This window comes from Pseudozyma hubeiensis (genome assembly GCF_000403515.1).
Source record: "Pseudozyma hubeiensis SY62 DNA, scaffold: PHS38, whole genome shotgun sequence".
Taxonomy (NCBI): Eukaryota; Fungi; Basidiomycota; class Ustilaginomycetes; order Ustilaginales; family Ustilaginaceae; genus Pseudozyma; species Pseudozyma hubeiensis.
In genome coordinates, this window is record NW_012133820.1 from 425,514 (window position 1) to 443,240 (window position 17,727).

Here is a 17,727-nt window from a genome sequence, read left to right on the forward strand (position 1 = left end):
GGTCTATGAGGGAAGGTGACAAGAGCTACGTACAGTGCTGAGCCTGAGCGTGTCTACGATATAGTACAACGAGACAATGAGCACTGAGTTGGCAAAGGTGATGCGTACGCCATCATTCGAGACCAGCCTCGTTGGTGAATTCGATGTGCTTCTCAATGTCGGCTTTTGTGACCGTCGGACGCACCGCTTGGATGGCCCGCAAAAAGTCGTTCATTACCAGCTTCGGTTCCAAGAGCTGCTCGCCCTCAATGTCGTCCCATGTCATCTCGATTGCGTTGGCATCGCCTGGAGAGCAGGGAGTGAGGAACTCTTTCATCTCCTGCACCTCTTCCTCGACAGCCGCTTCGTCACCGTCCTGTTGAGCAGCATCTCCATGCGCTCCCTTATCGGCGCTGCCATTCTTTGCCTTGTCCTGCTGCGTCTTGAGCTTTGCGGGTGCCATGACCTTCTTGAAGTGCGTGGCACCGGTAACCTTGCGTACAGGCTGCATGAGCGCATCTCGGACCAGGACGCTGATGTCGGATCCGGAGTAGCCGTCTGTCAGCGAGGCGAGCTTGCGGTAGTCCTTGCTTTCGAGGGCGCACGGTGTCTCGCCCACGTTAAGCTCGAACATGCGCTTCCTCGCCTCGAGATCAGGCAGTGGGATGTAGATACGCTTTTCGAAGCGACGCTTGATGGCCAGATCGAGTGCCCATGGAATATTGGTGGCGCCGAGCACCAGCACGCCGGTTTCGTCGTTACCTACACCGTTCATCTGCACCAAGAACTCGGTTTTGATTCGCCTCGATGCTTCCGACTCGCCCTCGCCTCTCGTACCACAGAGCGAGTCGACCTCGTCGATAAAGATGATGGAGGGTTTCGCCTCTCGCGCCATTTGGAAGAGCTGCTTGACCAGTCGTTCCGACTCTCCCATCCACTTGCTGACCAGATCCGAACTCGAGACACTGAAGAAGGTTGACTTGGCTTCGGTGGCCACGGCTTTTGCGAGGAAAGACTTTCCGGTTCCTGGAGGTCCGTACATGAGAATGCCGCGCCACGGCGTTCTCTTGCCTGTGAACATCTGTGGGAACTTGATAGGTAGAATGACGGCCTCCTTGAGCGCTTCCTTTGCTGTATGCAGACCAGCTACGTCGTCCCATCGAACGTTGGGAGTCTCTGATAGCACCGCGCTCGACAAGCCCGCCCGCAGCTTCTTGGTTTCTGGGTCGACATCGTCATCGTCGCCATCCTTCTTGCCGCCTGTGCTACCACCGACACCTTTTTCGGCACCATTCGCCCCTACTGCAGCTCTACCGCGGTCTTCTGAGCTCTTAGCAAGGTGCTCCTTGAGTTTTTCAGCGCGGTCGAGGTATTCTGTGAACTTTTTACGAATGAGGTCCTTGAGCTTGTCGTTCTTTTCGTACTTCATGGCCATCATGAAATAGTCCAAGCTGTTCTGATAGAGCTTGTACGCTTCTTGGTAGTTCTGCTTGACATCTTCGTCGATCGCTTTTTGGACGATCTCGATCGCCTTGTTCAAGAAGTCCGAGTTGGCCATGGTGAAAAGCGAGATACGATATCAGCAGCGGGCGACAACGAGCGTGCGTGAAGAAAGGATGTCCGAGAGAATGGACTTCGACGCAGCGAGCACTGAGCTGTACGGTATTAGATCTGTGTGGATGTGTGAGGCGAGCTTGCGTCGCAGTCCGAGATTGATGTGACGAGCACGATGCTGGATCGTACGTCCCTGCGGCTGATACAGAAGTGTGCCGAGCGGATGATGCTGGTCGCAGATCTCGCCAGTGTCGATGTCCTGTTGTGTTTCGATGGTAGTGATGCAGAGTGTCGGGGTGTGAGTAGTGACGGAGGAAGGTGACGAACAGAGTTGGACGGTGATTGACGTGGACTGCAGCGCATGTGCTTGGTTGCAACGACATCATCAGCCTCGTGCCCTGGCCAGGGTTCCGGGGCTCGCCTATGCACTGCGTCTCTGTAACACTCTGCGACTCTCTGTGGAGTTACTTCGGGCTTACAGCGGGGGTTCGAGGCAGACGCGTTGTGCTGCTCAGCTGCCTTGTGTCGGTGTGTTTCAGCTCCGTCTTCTGTCCTCGATCGGAATTTCCAAGATCGCACTCAGCCATCACAGCAATAGTGCAACCTAACATGGCCAGCCAAATCTCACAGATCTGGACCCTGTCAACCGAAATCCGAGACGACGCAGCTGCACCATGGAGAAGAGCTTGGTGGTCCCAGCGCACCTCTACCTTTCCTACGCTTCTCCGCAACACCAGCCAACACGCCCGACAAGGCAGTCGCGCGCTCATGCAGATGACTGCAAGCCCTCGCTCATAGCCGGCAAGCCCCCGACACGCGGCAAGCACGGTCCTGCTCTGCCCATCATGGCTTCGCCTCAAGCGCCCGCCTCGCAGGAGCCGGTACCACCGTACTCCCTCACGCCGCTGCTTTTTCCGACCCTGCCTTCTGAAGATGTGGCCGATCAGGCGAATCAATCGTCTCCCACTGCGATCCAGCAAAGCTCGCAGCGAGCCATCCGCTGCTCTGAATCCGACGGCTCCTTTCTGTATATCGGTGCCTCTGATGGTCTCATACACTCTTTCGAAATTGTGTCACCGGCCCCTTCGCAGGCGAGCTCGTCGAGAATCATCTTGCCGACAACCGTGAGCTATCGCCTCAAGTATAGCCGCTCGATATCAAACCATGCCAAGCCAGTCGAAAAGATCGTGCTGCTGCGCCCGTTCAACGCAGCTGCAGTGCTCTGCGAGGGCGTTGTCAGCTTCTTTTCGCTTCCTCACTGGTCACCGATCCGGTCTCTCCCATCCACAAGAGCTGTCAGCACCATTGTCCTCGATGACGAGGAGTCCGACAATGGATCTGGTACCGACGCCGCTGGCATGATCAGCATCTGTCTCGTGAGGAGGAAAAACATCATCCTTGGCAAGATCGGAGCGGAAGGACAGTCCGGCCTGCTTTGGGCCACCATTAAAGACATTCAACTCCCTGGAGGCGCCATCTTTGCACGCCGCTTCGCTGACACCCTCTGCATTGCCAACGCCACCGAGTACAGTCTCGTCAACCTGTCTTCTGGCCATGTCACGCCCTTGCAGCTTCCTATCAGTCAGACTGGCGAATCGCCTTCCGCACAAGTGAGGCCTAGCATCGTCACAATTGCCGCCACCGCTGCAAGCAGCAGAGAGGGCAGCACATCGCCGGTCACCTCTCGCTCGACCTCTGTCCCAGCGTCCACTGCCAAATGCGAGTTTCTCGTTACATCTCATACCGGTTCCATCACCTTGGGCGTTTTCGTCAAGCCTTCGGGCGAGCCAGCTCCTAAGCTGCTCGAGTGGCCCTCTCACCCTCGCTCTGTCACGTACGACGGCGAGCATCTCGTCTCACTGCTGAGGAACGACACCCTCGAAGTCCACCATCTCGGTGCGAACTCGGTAGACAGGGTTCAGACGCTGCAATTGCCTCCTGGCCTTGATCCACGATTCTTACATGTCGTGCAAGATCCAGCTTCCCAACCGCGACCAAGCAGCTCAGAACAGCTCAAAGCGGTCACAGATGCTCACGATGAATTCGACATGGTCAAAGTTCCACTCAACGCATTTACGAGTGACAGCGCATCGGTATTGCATCGTGCATCAGAGCAGGATGGCGCAACTTCTTCTCAACGGAGGCAAATTCTCCTCTGCGGCAAGAATTCGACTTCGGCCATCCAGCAAGATCCTATCCTTCGGTGGACGGTTGATCAGCTGGATCGAGGCCGACTGACGAATCTGCGGAAGGATCTTGCCGCTTACAGATCAAGTCGCGAGCGAAGCTCAGAGCACCACAATACGGCGCGTGCTTTCATCGAAGCTTCGGCCGCACACGCACTCCTCGGTATCGAGCTCTTGCACCGCACGGACTTTGCCGCAGCCGCCGACGTCTTGCTCCATGCCAACCTCGATCCACGACTGTTTATCGCGTTCTTTCCTTCCTTGCTGAGAGGAGATCAGGTGATAGAGGACGCTATCATGCCGGCAATCTTGCTCGGCAGCCTTGAGAGGTTGAGGAATGATACCTCCAATCGGCTGCAAAGCATGGAAGAGCTCATAGCCTCGAACCTCACCCTCAACTATTGCCCACCTCTGGACATCACAAAGGACAAGGCACTCCTTCAGCTGCGAGCCAACCTCCTCCAAGGCTCTGAAAGAATGCTGCGCATCTTGCTGGAAGGGTGGCGTACGGCATCAGCGTCCGCGATCGCCAACGAGGGCACGACAGGATCGTATTTCTATGCTGGATCCTTCATGGACGAACAGATGTTGGTCAATGTCAACACTTTCGTCGACTCTGCGTATCTGACGCTTATCGCCGAGCGACGCGGGGTCTCGGAGCGAGACGTCGTTGCCGTTCAAGATCAACTTGCGACGTTCCTGTCGTCCAAGCACGCCTGTGAGCCTTCCAAGGTGGAGGGCGGGCTGAAAGGACAGCGGTTCTTCACCCTGCTCGCAGACCACTACGAACGGATCGGCGACATCGAGGGCTCGCTCAAGACTTGGACCGCGCTGATTGACGGTGACATCGTCGATGGCATCCACGCAACAGTCGATGTTCCGACCGCGCTCGCAAAGGTCGCCAGCCTCCTCGAGGATCAAACCGACCCAAATTTGCTTTCCACATACGGACGTTGGCTCGTGCAAAAAGATGCGGAGGCGGGTATCAAAATCCTCACAAAACACACTGCGAGGCCCGAGGACGACACATCGCAGAAGGCGGCGACGCGGAGCAAGGCACAAGAGCTCGAGTCAATCTCAGCGCAGAAAGCGACCATCGAAGAACTGCGCGGAATCGACGACGATGCGGCAACAAAGTACCTCGAGGCGGTGGCGCTATCGACGGTCAAGGTGCAGGACGAGCAGATGCATCGCGAGCTAGCAGCAGCGCTGCTCAAACGTGTGGCGCAACACCTCACGGATGATGTATACCGCGACAAGATGGACGCCGTGACACGAGACTACGCACAAGGGTCGTATGCGGAGTCGTTCTTTGCACATCTTGCGCTGGCCATCGGCGGCCGGCCAAGAGAAGCAGACCGCCTCAAGCTGGCGATGCTATTGCAAGGCTCGACCGTGCTTGACTTTGAGGCACTGCTCGCCACAGTCGCGCCGCTAGACTCGCTAGCTTACGAGAAAGCCATCATCCTCGGCAAGCTCGGTCGCGATTCGGACGCACTCTCGTTGCTAGCAATCGAGCTCAGAGACGCCAACAGCGCCGAGGCATACTGCTCGCAAAATGGCGAAGTGCTCTCGCCGATGCTGGCCGCCTCGATCGCCGAAGATCATCCGACGCTGCAGCCTTTCGCAGCCACGCTGAGCCGCACGTACGCACAGCGCGTCAAGGCACATGCCAAGGCGACAGCGCAACGTGGGATCACCGCGGAACAACGCAAGCAGGAGCTGCTCAAGCAGCTTCTGTCGGTCTACATGCTCAACGGTGCCGAAGAGAAGTTCCGCGTCGCCACGGCACATCTGCTCAACACGCAAGCCCTTCACCTCGACAACCGCGAGGTGCTCGAGCTCGTGCCCACAGACTGGTCCTTGCAGACACTCGAGACATTCTTGACACAAAGCCTCCGCAGACAACTTCACCGACGGCGCGAGATGCAGATGCTGCGCAACATCGCAAAGTGCCGAAGCTTGGATGCGGCTGAGGATCTCTGGGCGAGACAACGTGCGATGGGTGGCATTCTTCAGGATACGGAACTTGATGGAGGCGCCGATTCGGGCGGAGATTATCGGGCTGATGGAGACACAGAGACAAGCTACGCGGATTGGAAAGAGGGCGTCTTGAGGAGCGAGTCTATCTTCGAAGGAAGCGAGGGCGAGAAGCAGCTGCGAAGACCACGCGAGGCTGCCGCCGGGAAAGAGGAACGAATTGAGAGCATCCACCAGGGCTATGAGATACCCCCTTCGTCGGCCATTGTGCATGCCGGTCTAGACGATGTTGATGACCTTGCCTAGCTTTCAACCATCGCTGCGATTCCAATACAACGTCTTCGCAGCCACCTTCACTGTCTGATCACACGAGGTAGTGGCCAAGCAACGGCGAGAGCTGGATTTTTTCTTGCAAATCAGCCCGAGAGCAACACTCTCGGGTCACCCTAGCTTTTGAAAGTGAGGCTCGGAAGTAATGCCCGTGAAATGCACGGCCGCATCACTCAGCGCGTCACACACTGCACCGCTTCCCACGCAGGCTGAGCTTCTCGATTGTGACTTTGAAGAAGATGGTGTGACGTCTGCGTTGTCACGTCAAGGTTGACCTCGAGGTGCTTGGCGCGTGCACGCTGTGAGGCGCCCGCTGCAGAGCTATCCGAACCAACACCTCTGTTGGCTGTTCCAGTGTTGCTCTGCCGAAGATTCTCGTCAAGTCAAACCAGCTCTGCTCCAGAGGTTCGTTCTCCAAGGATAGTCGAATCTGCACCGACGGTACTGGCTTCACTCTGTTCCATCACGTCGTCCGGTTGGAGTCGCATTCTCCTTGCATTTGGTCACTTTGTCTTCATCGAACAAAGTAGTCTCTGCCATCATGAACGCCTCCAAAGCCCACCAAGATATCCAACGTGAGTGTTCTTCATAAGTCTGAGCTCACAGCGGAACATGCATCGCTCAACGATTGCTTTAACCTTTTGTCCTCCTTTCCTTCTATAGATGTCGTTCGAGACCTGCTCTCCAGAGACCCGGTCAAGTTCAACTCGACCATCAATGCCTACTTTGCCGGGAGCTCCACATACCAAGGCAGAGGGCTCAAGATCGAGGGCGCCAGCCAGATCAAGCATACCGCATACTTGCTCAACGTCCTCGACTTTGGCTCCGCAGCAGACATTGACGATAGAGACATTCGTTGGGACGCTGCAAGCTCGACTGCTATCGTCAAGGCCACCCGCTACGTTCGCCCCTTCTTCTTCCCGCTCTTCTCTTTCGCAGTGCCTACGAAAGTGGTGCTCAATTTCAACGCCGAGGAAGGTGCCAAAAAGACACTCTACTGCACCCAGTGGAGGGACGAATGGCCATTGGAGCAGGTGATCCGAAGCGTGCCCGTTGTACGCACCCTGTACGGCTCTCTGCTAGTGCCGCTGCTGACCCTCGTCTTCCTCTGGGCCAGCAACGTGGCTTTCTGGCTCCATTCCAAGGTCGAGTTGGTGGAGTACCGCTACGCCCGGCAGGCCAATGAGGCCTTCCAGCGCAAGATTCAGCCCCGTCTTCCTCCCAGCCTCGTCAAGGGATTCGACGCCGGCGTCCAAACTGCCGAACATGTTCGCCAGCATGGCGCTCATGTTGTCTCTCGCGTGACACACGGACCTTTGAGACTCGTCGAAGACTTGGCCCGCACGACAACGGTGGTGTTCAATCTCGCCCTTCCTCATCAGCTGCAGCTGCCTTATCCCTCTGTCTTCAGCCAAGGCAGTGGCACCGGACGGGCCGAATCGTCCAAGCTCAAATCTCAGGTCCGCCAGATGGCCAAGAAGGTGTCCGACATGGCCACCGATGCTGTGAAAGTTGCCTCAAACAAGACGCAAGAGGCGACCAACGTGGACATCGAAGGACCTCACTCTCCAAAGAGCAAGGTCTCTGGTGCTTCGACTGGCGAAAATAAGCACAAAGATGGTGAACAGTCCAACAAGCAGCACTCGACCGATGAAGCGCAGACCGACCGACCCACGCCCGATCAGGCCGGTGGAAACGGCACAGAGGAGCGTCCCCACGCCACAGTCGTGGTGGGCGCCTCGGAAGACGGTACGCAGCATCCGCAGGCCAAAGAGATCGACATCGTCACCCATGAGGTGCACGAGCACGGACATGCTCATGCTGACTCGGCAAAGCAGTCTCTCTATGATGTACTCAAGAAGGACAATCAGCTGCCAGGTGGTGGCGGTGGTAGTGGTGGCGGCAATGGCGGTAAGAAGGCGTCGCACAAGAAGAAGAGCAAGAATGGAGGCCGCAAGTGAAAGGACGAAAAAGCTTCTGTTCCCTTCGGCGCTTTCTTTTGACCGGTTTCCGCTGCGTTCTCGTCTGGTATCACTGTCAAGTATGTTCTGTCGTCTTTTGTCGCATTCGCATTTGAATCTTGTTCCGAAACACAAATGACTGTTTCAATTGCAGTCTGTGCAGATCCGTCGTTTCAGTGATGTGTCGATCAGACCTTCAGTGTACATCTGGTCTCGCGTCCAGCTGAAATCCTGGGATAGCGGCGTGCGTTGCAGCCGATGACCTGATCTGCAACGGTCCCAGACTTACGCCAAGGATCACGAGTCCATTTGTGTGATTTGATGGAAAGAAGTGAGAGTATGAAATTGCAAATGGTGTTCAGAAGACAGGGGTGATGAGGTCGCCGAACTTGCGGGCGACGATGATGCCTGCTGTGAAGACGCCGAGACCCCAAACGATGGAGAGGTTTCCTGGACGGTGTTCGGGTGCGAGGATCTGGGTGTTGATGAACCTGATGAGGAAGTTTTGCTTGGGCGCGGGACGACCTCCGGAGGGGGAGGAGAGGAAGCCCTTTTGTGCCGAGCTGGTGGTCATGTCATAAATGCAGGGTATGGCGAGGAGAGAGAAGGATGGTTGAGGATGATTGGTGTCAGTTGCCATGGCTCGATTGGCGGGTGGGATGAGGAGGTACGAGCGACGGTGTCGGTGTAGCGCCATGTTGATGTTCAGTCGATGAGAGAAGGATGTGAGGCCCCGAGGTGTCGCAGCTTTTTGGCCTGGCGTCGTAGAGGAGTAGTTCCATCAGGGCCAGATCTCGCTTCATGGTCCACGCTGTCGATCGATCCCGCCCGTCAGCCGCAGGAACGCTGCACCGTCTGCTTCACTTCCCCGTGATTTCGAAGGCCGTTCTCGCCCTTATTTACGTTCGTCGGTGTCTCCATCGTCCCTATGCTAGCCCGTGTCGACTTGATGACTCACAGATATGATCCTTGACCAGACATGATTGTATGTAGACGAACGACTTTGGGGTGATGGTAGAGAGAAGTCGTCCAAATGACGAAGGATTGTGATTGCATGTCAAAGTGGAGAATGTCGGGCCAATTTTTTCCGCAGCTGCATCGGGGCGCAACGATTCCCCGATCGATCTCCACTTTGCTTGCTTCACTCAAGGCCTGTCTTCACTCGGCTGTCACTTGTCTTCCTCGACGCAATGAACACACGAGCGTTGCTGCTGCGATGAAAATGTGATGTAACATGGTCTATGTGCATTGCGAATGTGATGAGTGATCCAGAGATCGTCTATACGAAGCAGCCATCCATGTCAATTTGACGAACTGTACATTCTAACCCTCTCCTCGCCCCTCCCTCCCATCACGCCTTGGATTGAACCTCGGCAATCGCCTGCTCCTTCTTCTCCCTCGTGTAATCCACCAACAACCTCAGCTTCTCCAACACCACAAATACGATGATCGTATTGGGGCTCAACCTCATCCAAGCCGGAGTCCAACCTCTGAAGAGGAAGCCGACGCCTTCCTTGCGCAAATCGCCCTTCAACGTCTTCAGGATGCCGTCTCCGGAGCCGGCGGCGTTCATGACTCTGCTCTTGATGACGTCCGCTGGACTGCATACAGTGGTGGCGACGGTTCCGGCCATGAAGCTCGCGCTGAAGTGGAGGGGGGTTCCTTCGGAAAAGTAGCCGGTGCCGAGGAGGATGTTCTTGAAGACGTCGTAGGTTGCTAGTTGGGAAGCGTTCATGAGAACGGCTCTCACTGTATTCGGACCCAGGCCACGGAAGAGCGAGCCGATTCCTTCGTCCCTCGTCATCCTCACGAGTCCAGTGATGGCGTTCGGGTAATTGTACCTTTCCGCCGCTGGCTTGTTGACATCACTCGTCATCCTAACGAGCAAAATATCCGCTGGGTTGCCCGCCAAACCACCAGCTGCCCCCGCCGCCGACGCACACAACGCCATCTGCAACGGCCCCAACGCCTTTCCATCCGCATTCTGCTTCAACGTCATCTCCTTGAGTTTATCGTACGCGCCGAACCGTGTGACGCTGTACGTCATCTGTCGCAGCAACGACGCGGTGAGTCCGACGTACAGCCCCCGAGGTCCTTCTTCGCGTAGAGTCTTGAGCATGAGCGAAAACATGTTTTGTCGAGCGGAGGCGGTCTGCATGCGGGTCTTGGTGAGATCGAGCGGATGTGTAAAGAGTGCCGCTATTGATGCTGCGGTACCGCCGAGGTAGAAGGGGTACTTTTTGGGTTTGGAGGTTGGAGGTGGTGGTGGTGGCCGTTTCGACGGCGATGATATTGATGCAGACATGATCAATCGTGTGCGTTTCTAGTCGAGCCAGGTATGAGGGTAGGGGTGGGTGAGAGATCGATGTACACTGGTTGAGCGATCCAGATAGTACAGGTGTCCGAGGTCCTCGTCGAACGGTAAGAGTCTTCGCGATGAGCAGATAGAGTCCTGGTTTCTTCCGCGCCAACTCCTGGCTTTGTATCAAGTATAGGTTGATGGTTGCTCCTTTGTCTCCGTTTCCGTCTCTGCCAATGATGATCGAGAACTGCACGCCGTACATTAGGTGATAGTCAACAAGCAGCAAGGCAAACATCCAAGGGTCACACAACGGTACCAAAAAAAATCAAGGGTCGAACGAAGAAAGAAAAAACCCGACGTCACAAAACTTCATTTTCCGTGCGTTCAAGGTGGAGAGAGAGAGGGAGCTGCTCCCACGTCGATGCGGAAAGATCCAATAATCCGCACCTCTATCTGTCATCACCGCCCCCGATTTCGGCCCTCTCCCGTGGCGGCCAAAAAAAAAAGTTGAGCCGGCAAATAAACCCATTACCGACCGCCGAAAAAGACCGATGACCGCCCCTCCCACGACTGCCATGCCCTATCCACAGCCGTCAATGACAGCAGCACAAGGTTGCGTAAATTAGACACCTTATCAGCGCAACCAAACACATCCTGAGAGCCGCTCCCTCTTCCCTCCCAATGTTTGAGATCCACTGTTCGCGCTGCAGAAGAGCTGATTGCTGTCAAGCACATACCGCCGGCGAGAGGCGGGACACTGCAACTCCAGGCGGCGACACATGCAGCCCACTTGAGCTGCCGTGACGGCACAAACCGCAATGACACTTTCAATCGCCGCACAGACAGAAAACACAATCAAAGCTTGTGACTGAACCTGAACCTGGAATTTCGCGAATGAAGCTATCGTGAAAGAAACATCATCGAGACTGTGATGGACGAGACGAGAGAGAAGTGTGCTAGCAAACGATCGACAGTAGTACAGGCGACCATTCGTAAGCACCGTCGAAGAAGAAATTTTTTTGTGGGTTTTACTTGCGATTGTGGTACAGTAGACACATGAGCTCTTGACTGGGGACGTAGAGTCTCTTCTACTCGCACGCAGAATGGCATGCACGCGGAAAGGCGAGCGCAGAAAGACAACTAGACCTCGGACAAGAGCACAGACAAGGGACAGAGCGGAAAAAGAAGCAGTCGAGCGTGGCAGGTCAACGTCCTTTACGGACGAGAACCACGCTACAGCGTAACTCAACCGTGGCGAAGAACAGGGTGTTGCGAGGAGGACTACTCCTAATGACCCTTCAGATCACCCAGAGTATGAGTTACGCAAGAAGACGAGAGCGGGCCAGGAAAACGCTACTGGAGCCGAGCCGATCGCGAGGCAGAGAGAGAAGCCTTGTCGTTGCTTGGTTTGAGCACGAGCAAGGGAGCTCAGAACGAAGATCATCAAAAAAACGTTGCTGATGTGGCAGCCAGAAGCTTTCCACGGGAGCGAACGAGGTCTCCGTTGATATCGGTTGCTCGTTGCAGGCGAGAAAGCGTTGCTCAAGGCAATGGCTGCAGTAGCGTTTCGAGCATCTATGAGAGGTCGACGGCAGACGTGGGCCGCAGTTGACGCCGCCCGAACGGGGTGGAGAATCGAGCGACCTCGTCGTGATGCTGTGGGAGCGGTGGCTGTAAGAGTGCGAATGTGCGCTCAAAGAGCCGACTTCTTGAGCTCCAGCCTTGCGGAAAAGAGGCGAAGAGCTGGAAGAGCGGCGGCCCGCTCGAGGCGTTTGGGAATTCGACAGTCGCATCGAGGTCCGGCGTGACGGTGAGCGTCCCGCGGGAGCAAAGACAGCGATCTGTTCAGGAGTGCAAAGGTTGAGTGGCTGGGGAGCAGAAGCAAGACGAGAAGGAGGAGGGTAAGGATCTTGTGCCGAAAAAAAGACGATACCCTCGATGGCATGCGGACTGCGCAAACGGCGAGAGAATCGTATCACCGTGGCAGAGGAAACTTACTGTTGCAGACAAAGACATTCAAAATAGATGGGTCGACCGGACGCCTTGGCTTAACCAAGGTCGTCGGTGCGGCTCCGTTTGACGGAGCCGCCTTTGGCTCTTCTCGATTCGCCACGATGGACGTTCTCAAAGTGACGCTGCATGTCGTGCTTTCGAGCGAACTGCTTCTGACACTCGGCGTCGGGGCAAGGGAAGGGACGAGCACGAGTGTCAGGGTCCTCGTGGGTGTAGCGGTGCGTCTTGAGGTTGTAGGCGCGATCGAACCACTTGCCACACTCGAGACACTGCCAGCGCTTGGCCTTGGTGACTGGGTCGATGATCGGAGCGGGGCTTGCAGACGAAGAGATGGTGGCGGTGGCTTTGGTCGGCGAGGAGCGACGTTCTCGGTTGGTGCGAGTGGCGCGGATAGGGCCGACGTGCGAAGGCTTTTGCACCTCTTCCTGGCTGGAAGACACCTTGATGGGCTCGGCAAAGTCGTGTCCAAAAGCATGAGCGAGAGTGCTGAGCACAGCAGCCTTGGCCTCCTCGTCGTTGAAGTAGGGCTTGAGGTCCTCTGCCGACCACATGTCGAGCTCGTCTTCGCACTTGGGCTCGAGTTTGAAAGCTTCGGCTTCGGTCTTGAAGGCGTCGTCGAGGGTGGAGGATATGTTGTGGACGTCCTCTTCGACCTTGACCTGACTGTGGGGGGCCATGACGGTGGACTGGCTGGCGTCGAGGTCGGTCTCGGTCAGACCCGAGTTGTCTTGCTCGCCGGCCTCGAGTTTGACATTCTCGAGGTTGGATACGAAGGAGGAAACGGGATCTTCGGCGGGAGCCTCTGCCGAATCCTCGAAGGACTGATCCGGGAAGAGAGGGATGTTGGCGAGCGCATCTCCTTCGAACTCAAAGTCGTTGTCGTCGAACATGGAAGGCGATGTGAGGAAGTCGCGCTCCGAGTCTGGCGAGCCGACTGAGTCGCTGTAGCAGGTGTCGAAGGAGTGACGGTGAGGAGGTGTCATAGGGGAAGGGTATGCAGTTGTGGCCATAGCGGCTGCAGGAATCGATGCTGGCACGGTGGCGGTAAAGGCGTGCTCAGATGAGATGATGGGCAATGCCTCGTTGGGCTCAGAGATGGCGGCGGGCGAAGCAGTGTCGTTCGAGGCCGCGAATACGCTCTGCATGGCGGGCTTGACGGTCTCTACCGAGCAAGAGATGATAGGTACGTTGGCCTGGGATGAAGGCCAGGGTGTTGAATCCTCGGCGACGGAATGTATGGATGCGGTGGGAGGACTAAGTGAGGAGAGAGAGGACCAGTCGCTGCCGAGGAGGAACTTTTGAAGCTCGTCAATGCGGTCCGAAGGGTTGGAGTCGGTCGACTTGGTGTAGCTGTCGGTGGAAGGTGGCGAGCCGTAGAGGATGGCGCCAGCGGAAGGAAGAGAGAATGCGGGCATGGGTGCGCTGATCTCTGCAGACGACTGGTCGACTGGCGGTGAAAACAGTGTGGTGGCTGGTGAGCGGTGAGGAAGAGGGTGACGGTGACGGTGACGGTGACGGTGGGAAGTCGAAGTGCGGGTGGGCGTGATCACGAAGCGGTGTATGGTGGTGGTTGGTAGTGAAATGGTTTCGCTAGCGAGTGATGATGTCGATGTAGATGGATGGTGATGGTGGGAGAAAGACAAGATCCGAGAGCGAGAGAGACGCTAAAGTAGAGATGTCACACTTGGGGACTTTCCGGGGTTGGTGGGACCTCAAGGGATCAGAGTCGGGTGGCGGGCGATATTTCCGAGAGCACATTTTATCGTAAAGTGTGAATTTTCCGATGCGCAAGAATATTGAAGACGGCGCCACAGCACACAGCAGTGCAGCTGGGTGGAGGCTGTTTAAGAAATAAATTTTATCTTTAATTATAAAATTGGCCTCCAGGGTCTGCAGGGTCTTCGCCTGGCTATGCAACGCGCGCGCGTCTCCTAACTTATCCTAGTCATCCGAAAGCCCGCGATCGTAGACCCCACTGACCGCCACCGACTTTTTGTTCTCCATGGACCGCCTCTCTTTTATCATATAGTCAGAGATTGCTGACTCGGTGTTTCATTGAAGGTTTCTTCGGCAGGTTCGCTCACATGCCAGCCGATCGTACGCAATGGAAAGTCGAGCAGCCTCGCAAGCGGAGAAGAGGTAGCTTACCAACTGACCACGACGACATCCCATGCATACAGGGTTCAATTTTCGGTCATTAGCCAAGTCCGTGGACCTAAAATTTCCTGAAAATGCCCCAAACACAGTCAGCTTGGAAATTTTTTCTTTCGCTTCCACGGCCTTCCCTCGTCGAAGCTTGTGCAGTTGTGCAGTTCACGCCGCGCCCGTCAAACCCTGAGGTTGCCGATAAACGCGAATTTCTTGCTCCGTGGAAGTGTACCAGCACATATACGTGATCCAACTCGGTGGAAAGTGTGGAGAAGCACAACGGCAGTTAGCCTGTCGAATATTGCTTGTTGTCTCGTTGAGAATTATGTCTTTGTTCTGCCTTGGTTGGTGACTCGAGCGACAGCCAATGCCGCTTTCCGAACATGCCTGCTTCGGTGCCTCGCTCCCGCTTTCATTCTGGCCACACTCTCTTCGATTGTCGCTTTCCCACTATTGGAGCAAGCAAATCTGGTTCGGACGCCTGAGATCCGACAATCCAATTCCCGTGTTTGTTGCAGTATTCCGCTGGAACGGATGAAGAGGTTGTGAGGTAGAAGCTTCATAAGGGCGCCATGCTTGATTCCTTGCTTCTCACGCGGCAGGCCTCCTCGCTTGCCAGTGTCCGCTCTACGCGATACCGTCACGCTTCCCGCGGAAGCGAGCGAGTGGAGAGCGTCAGCTCAGCACGACAGCAACAGGCATGAGCAAGCCCTTATCAGATTAACAACGTCGCCGAACCTTTCACCCACGGCGTCCACTCCTAGGTGCGCGCCTCGCTTGCATTTTATTTTCTTTGCGAGACAGGGCCGAGACGTGGAGCACGGCATCCGACGTGACTCGACTTGGATCCTCCTCCTAGCCAGTCCAGCCAGGTCGATCAGCTGTCCAACTGTAGCCCCTTCCTGCTGACCGACAGTTTCGAGCTCCGACGCTTTGCTACACGATCCTCCACGTAGCAGCCTCTGCTTCGGATCCATCTGCTCCGAGTTAGATGAATGACGATACTGAGAAACAAGCACAGCCTCGTGCCTTGTTCGAAGAAGCTCCACGTCGATCTTGTGGCACTCTTTTTGCATTCTTATCGCAGCGGAAACCTTGGTCGCTCCTGCGCGTGTCCGCGAAGCGCTTCTCCCTGCATCGTGGCTTTGTCCTCCACGTTGCGAGAGCTGTTGATGACGCGGCCTGTGGAGGACGATCCGCGCGCAAAGCATTGATACCGCACAAACCAACTCCGTCCGGCGGAAGACACAAGAGTAACCACGGAGGTCCAGTATGCTCACAATTGTCCTGCCGAATACCGCCGGACACACCATCCTCAGCGGATCGTTTTTGAGTGAGCAGAGCTGGCAGCTCTCCGCGAGCAGGTAGCCAAGTTCAAAATGTCGCTCGCAAGTCTGGTGCAGACCTTGGAGCCAGATTCGCCCACGTAGCAGGCTCGCCGACACATCCTGATCCAATCTCCCGATCTTGTTCTTGCCCGATCGAGGTTTTTTGTCTCTGATATGTTAGCCCTTTTCGACTTTGACAATTTTCATTGTTATACCATTTTTTTGTGTGGCTGTCGAATCGGCTCGTGCCACCGTTCGGAAGAATTGCGAAGAAGAAAAAGTAAGCGAGATCCGGCGTGACGGACTTGGGCGGCGAGATGGCGTCTGAGCATTGATCATCACCTGCAGGTTGCGTCAACAAGTTCGTTGATCGCCCATTGGAACAGGCTCCCTTCTCAACGATCAAGGTGAGCTAGAAAATCGTGCATGTCGATCTTCTCTTCCATCACTGGACGAATCACTCGATCTCTTCCACACACCTTCAAGCATACAAATCCACAACGATACATCAACATGTCTTCGTCCTCGTCAGCACAATACGCCTTGGAGCGAGCGGTGGCCATTTCGGCAGTTGAGCGAGCTTGCTCCCTGACAGACAAGGTCTTTCGCAACCTCGTTACAGCAGACACCGTCACCAAGAAGGACAAGTCGCCTGTAACGGTCGGCGACTACTCGGCACAGGCGGTCGTCAACGCCATCCTCGGATCACACTTCCCAGAGGATCCCATTGTGGGAGAAGAGGACTCGAAGGATCTTCAAAAGCCAGAGTCTGAGGCGCTTCGCACACAGATCTTTGGCCTCGCTAACGAAGCGCTAAAGAACCCCGCACAAGAGTGCCCGGCTGTAGCTGAGGCCGAGTCCAAGGCCAGCACACAAGCATGGGGCGAACGCGAGCTGTCCCAGAACGAGCTCCTCGCAGCTATCGACAGAGGCAGCGCAGAGGGTGGTCCCAAGGGCAGATGCTGGGCCCTGGATCCAATCGACGGCACCAAGGGCTTTCTGCGAGGAGGTCAATATGCTGTGTGCCTCGCCTTCATGGTCGACGGTCTCGTCCAGGTGGGTGTCATGGGCTGCCCCAACCTGCCACACGATGCCTCGTCTGCCAAGCCCAAAGAAGGCGAATTCGGGGCGGGTGACCGGAGAAAGGATCTCGGCACCCTGTTCATCGCGGTGCGTGGCCAAGGCGCCTTCCAGCGGCCCATTCAGGGTGGAAAGGAGGAGAAGATCTCGATGCGACAGATCAGCTCGCTATCGGAGGCTTCATTCTGCGAGTCGGTCGAGGCGGGGCACTCCTCGCACGGTACCAACGCTAGGATCGCGGAGCTGCTCGGCATCACCGCCCCCTCGGTCAGGATGGACAGCCAAGCCAAGTACGCCAGCATCGCCCGAGGTGATGGCGACGTCTACCTGCGTCTGCCCGTCGGCGATGGCAGCTACCAGGAAAAGATCTGGGACCACGCCGCTGGATCTCTGCTCGTCGAAGAAGCTGGAGGTAGGGTTTCTGACATTCGAGGCAAGGACCTCAACTTTGGCGTTGGGCGAACGCTTCGCGAGAACCGCGGAGTAGTAGCTTCAAGCAGAGAGCATCACTCCAAGGTGATCGACGCCGTACGAAAGGCGCTCGAAGAGGAGGGTCGTGGCCACCTGTGAAGTATCGATGATGTATGTAGAGTACAATGGTTTCAGTGATCGGGCTGACAGATCTCGATGTCTCGATGAATTGGACTTTGGCAGTTCCTGCAAGAGGAATGAATTGTGCACGACATCATCGCGTCCGCTGCAGAATGCAGATTTTCTTGTGACGATCTCCGACACCGAGAAGCTTCCTTGGCATTGCGAATCGCGCATGTTTTCAAGATGAGGGTAACAAGCTGTGCAGATTGTAACAGCGACAGCCGTCGATGGCTCCTGAGCTTTCTCTGTACGATCGCGAGAACCTGTCGCTC

The 17,727-nt window shown here is 56.0% G+C and overlaps 6 protein-coding genes across 6 annotated transcripts; 3 read left to right on the forward strand and 3 right to left on the reverse strand.

Annotated features, from left to right (window-relative positions):
- Window positions 1–112: 112 nt before the first annotated feature.
- PHSY_003879 (hypothetical protein) lies at window positions 113–1,537 on the reverse strand (the record flags this gene model as incomplete). The annotated part of the gene is made up of 1 exon (XM_012334496.1): window positions 113–1,537. The coding sequence occupies one exon, from the start codon at window positions 1,535–1,537 to the stop codon at window positions 113–115; it is 1,425 nt and encodes a 474-aa protein (XP_012189886.1).
- A 670-nt stretch (window positions 1,538–2,207) lies between these two features.
- PHSY_003880 (TGF beta receptor associated protein 1) lies at window positions 2,208–6,005 on the forward strand (the record flags this gene model as incomplete). Its single annotated transcript, XM_012334497.1, has 1 exon — window positions 2,208–6,005. The coding sequence occupies one exon, from the start codon at window positions 2,208–2,210 to the stop codon at window positions 6,003–6,005; it is 3,798 nt and encodes a 1,265-aa protein (XP_012189887.1).
- Window positions 6,006–6,570: 565 nt separating this feature from the next.
- PHSY_003881 (signal transducer) lies at window positions 6,571–7,990 on the forward strand (the record flags this gene model as incomplete). Its single annotated transcript, XM_012334498.1, has 2 exons — window positions 6,571–6,604; window positions 6,693–7,990. The coding sequence occupies 2 exons, from the start codon at window positions 6,571–6,573 to the stop codon at window positions 7,988–7,990; spliced, it is 1,332 nt and encodes a 443-aa protein (XP_012189888.1).
- Window positions 7,991–8,348: 358 nt separating this feature from the next.
- Window positions 8,349–10,121, reverse strand: PHSY_003882 (hypothetical protein; the record flags this gene model as incomplete). Its single annotated transcript, XM_012334499.1, has 2 exons — window positions 8,349–8,746; window positions 9,479–10,121. The coding sequence occupies 2 exons, from the start codon at window positions 10,119–10,121 to the stop codon at window positions 8,349–8,351; spliced, it is 1,041 nt and encodes a 346-aa protein (XP_012189889.1).
- A 2,219-nt stretch (window positions 10,122–12,340) lies between these two features.
- Window positions 12,341–15,529, reverse strand: PHSY_003883 (C2H2 type zinc finger containing protein; the record flags this gene model as incomplete). Its single annotated transcript, XM_012334500.1, has 3 exons — window positions 12,341–13,752; window positions 14,390–14,530; window positions 15,364–15,529. 3 exons carry the CDS (start codon window positions 15,527–15,529, stop codon window positions 12,341–12,343), a joined length of 1,719 nt encoding a protein of 572 aa, XP_012189890.1.
- Window positions 15,530–16,207: 678 nt separating this feature from the next.
- On the forward strand, window positions 16,208–17,431 carry PHSY_003884 (hypothetical protein; the record flags this gene model as incomplete). The annotated part of the gene is made up of 1 exon (XM_012334501.1): window positions 16,208–17,431. The coding sequence occupies one exon, from the start codon at window positions 16,208–16,210 to the stop codon at window positions 17,429–17,431; it is 1,224 nt and encodes a 407-aa protein (XP_012189891.1).
- Window positions 17,432–17,727: the final 296 nt, after the last annotated feature.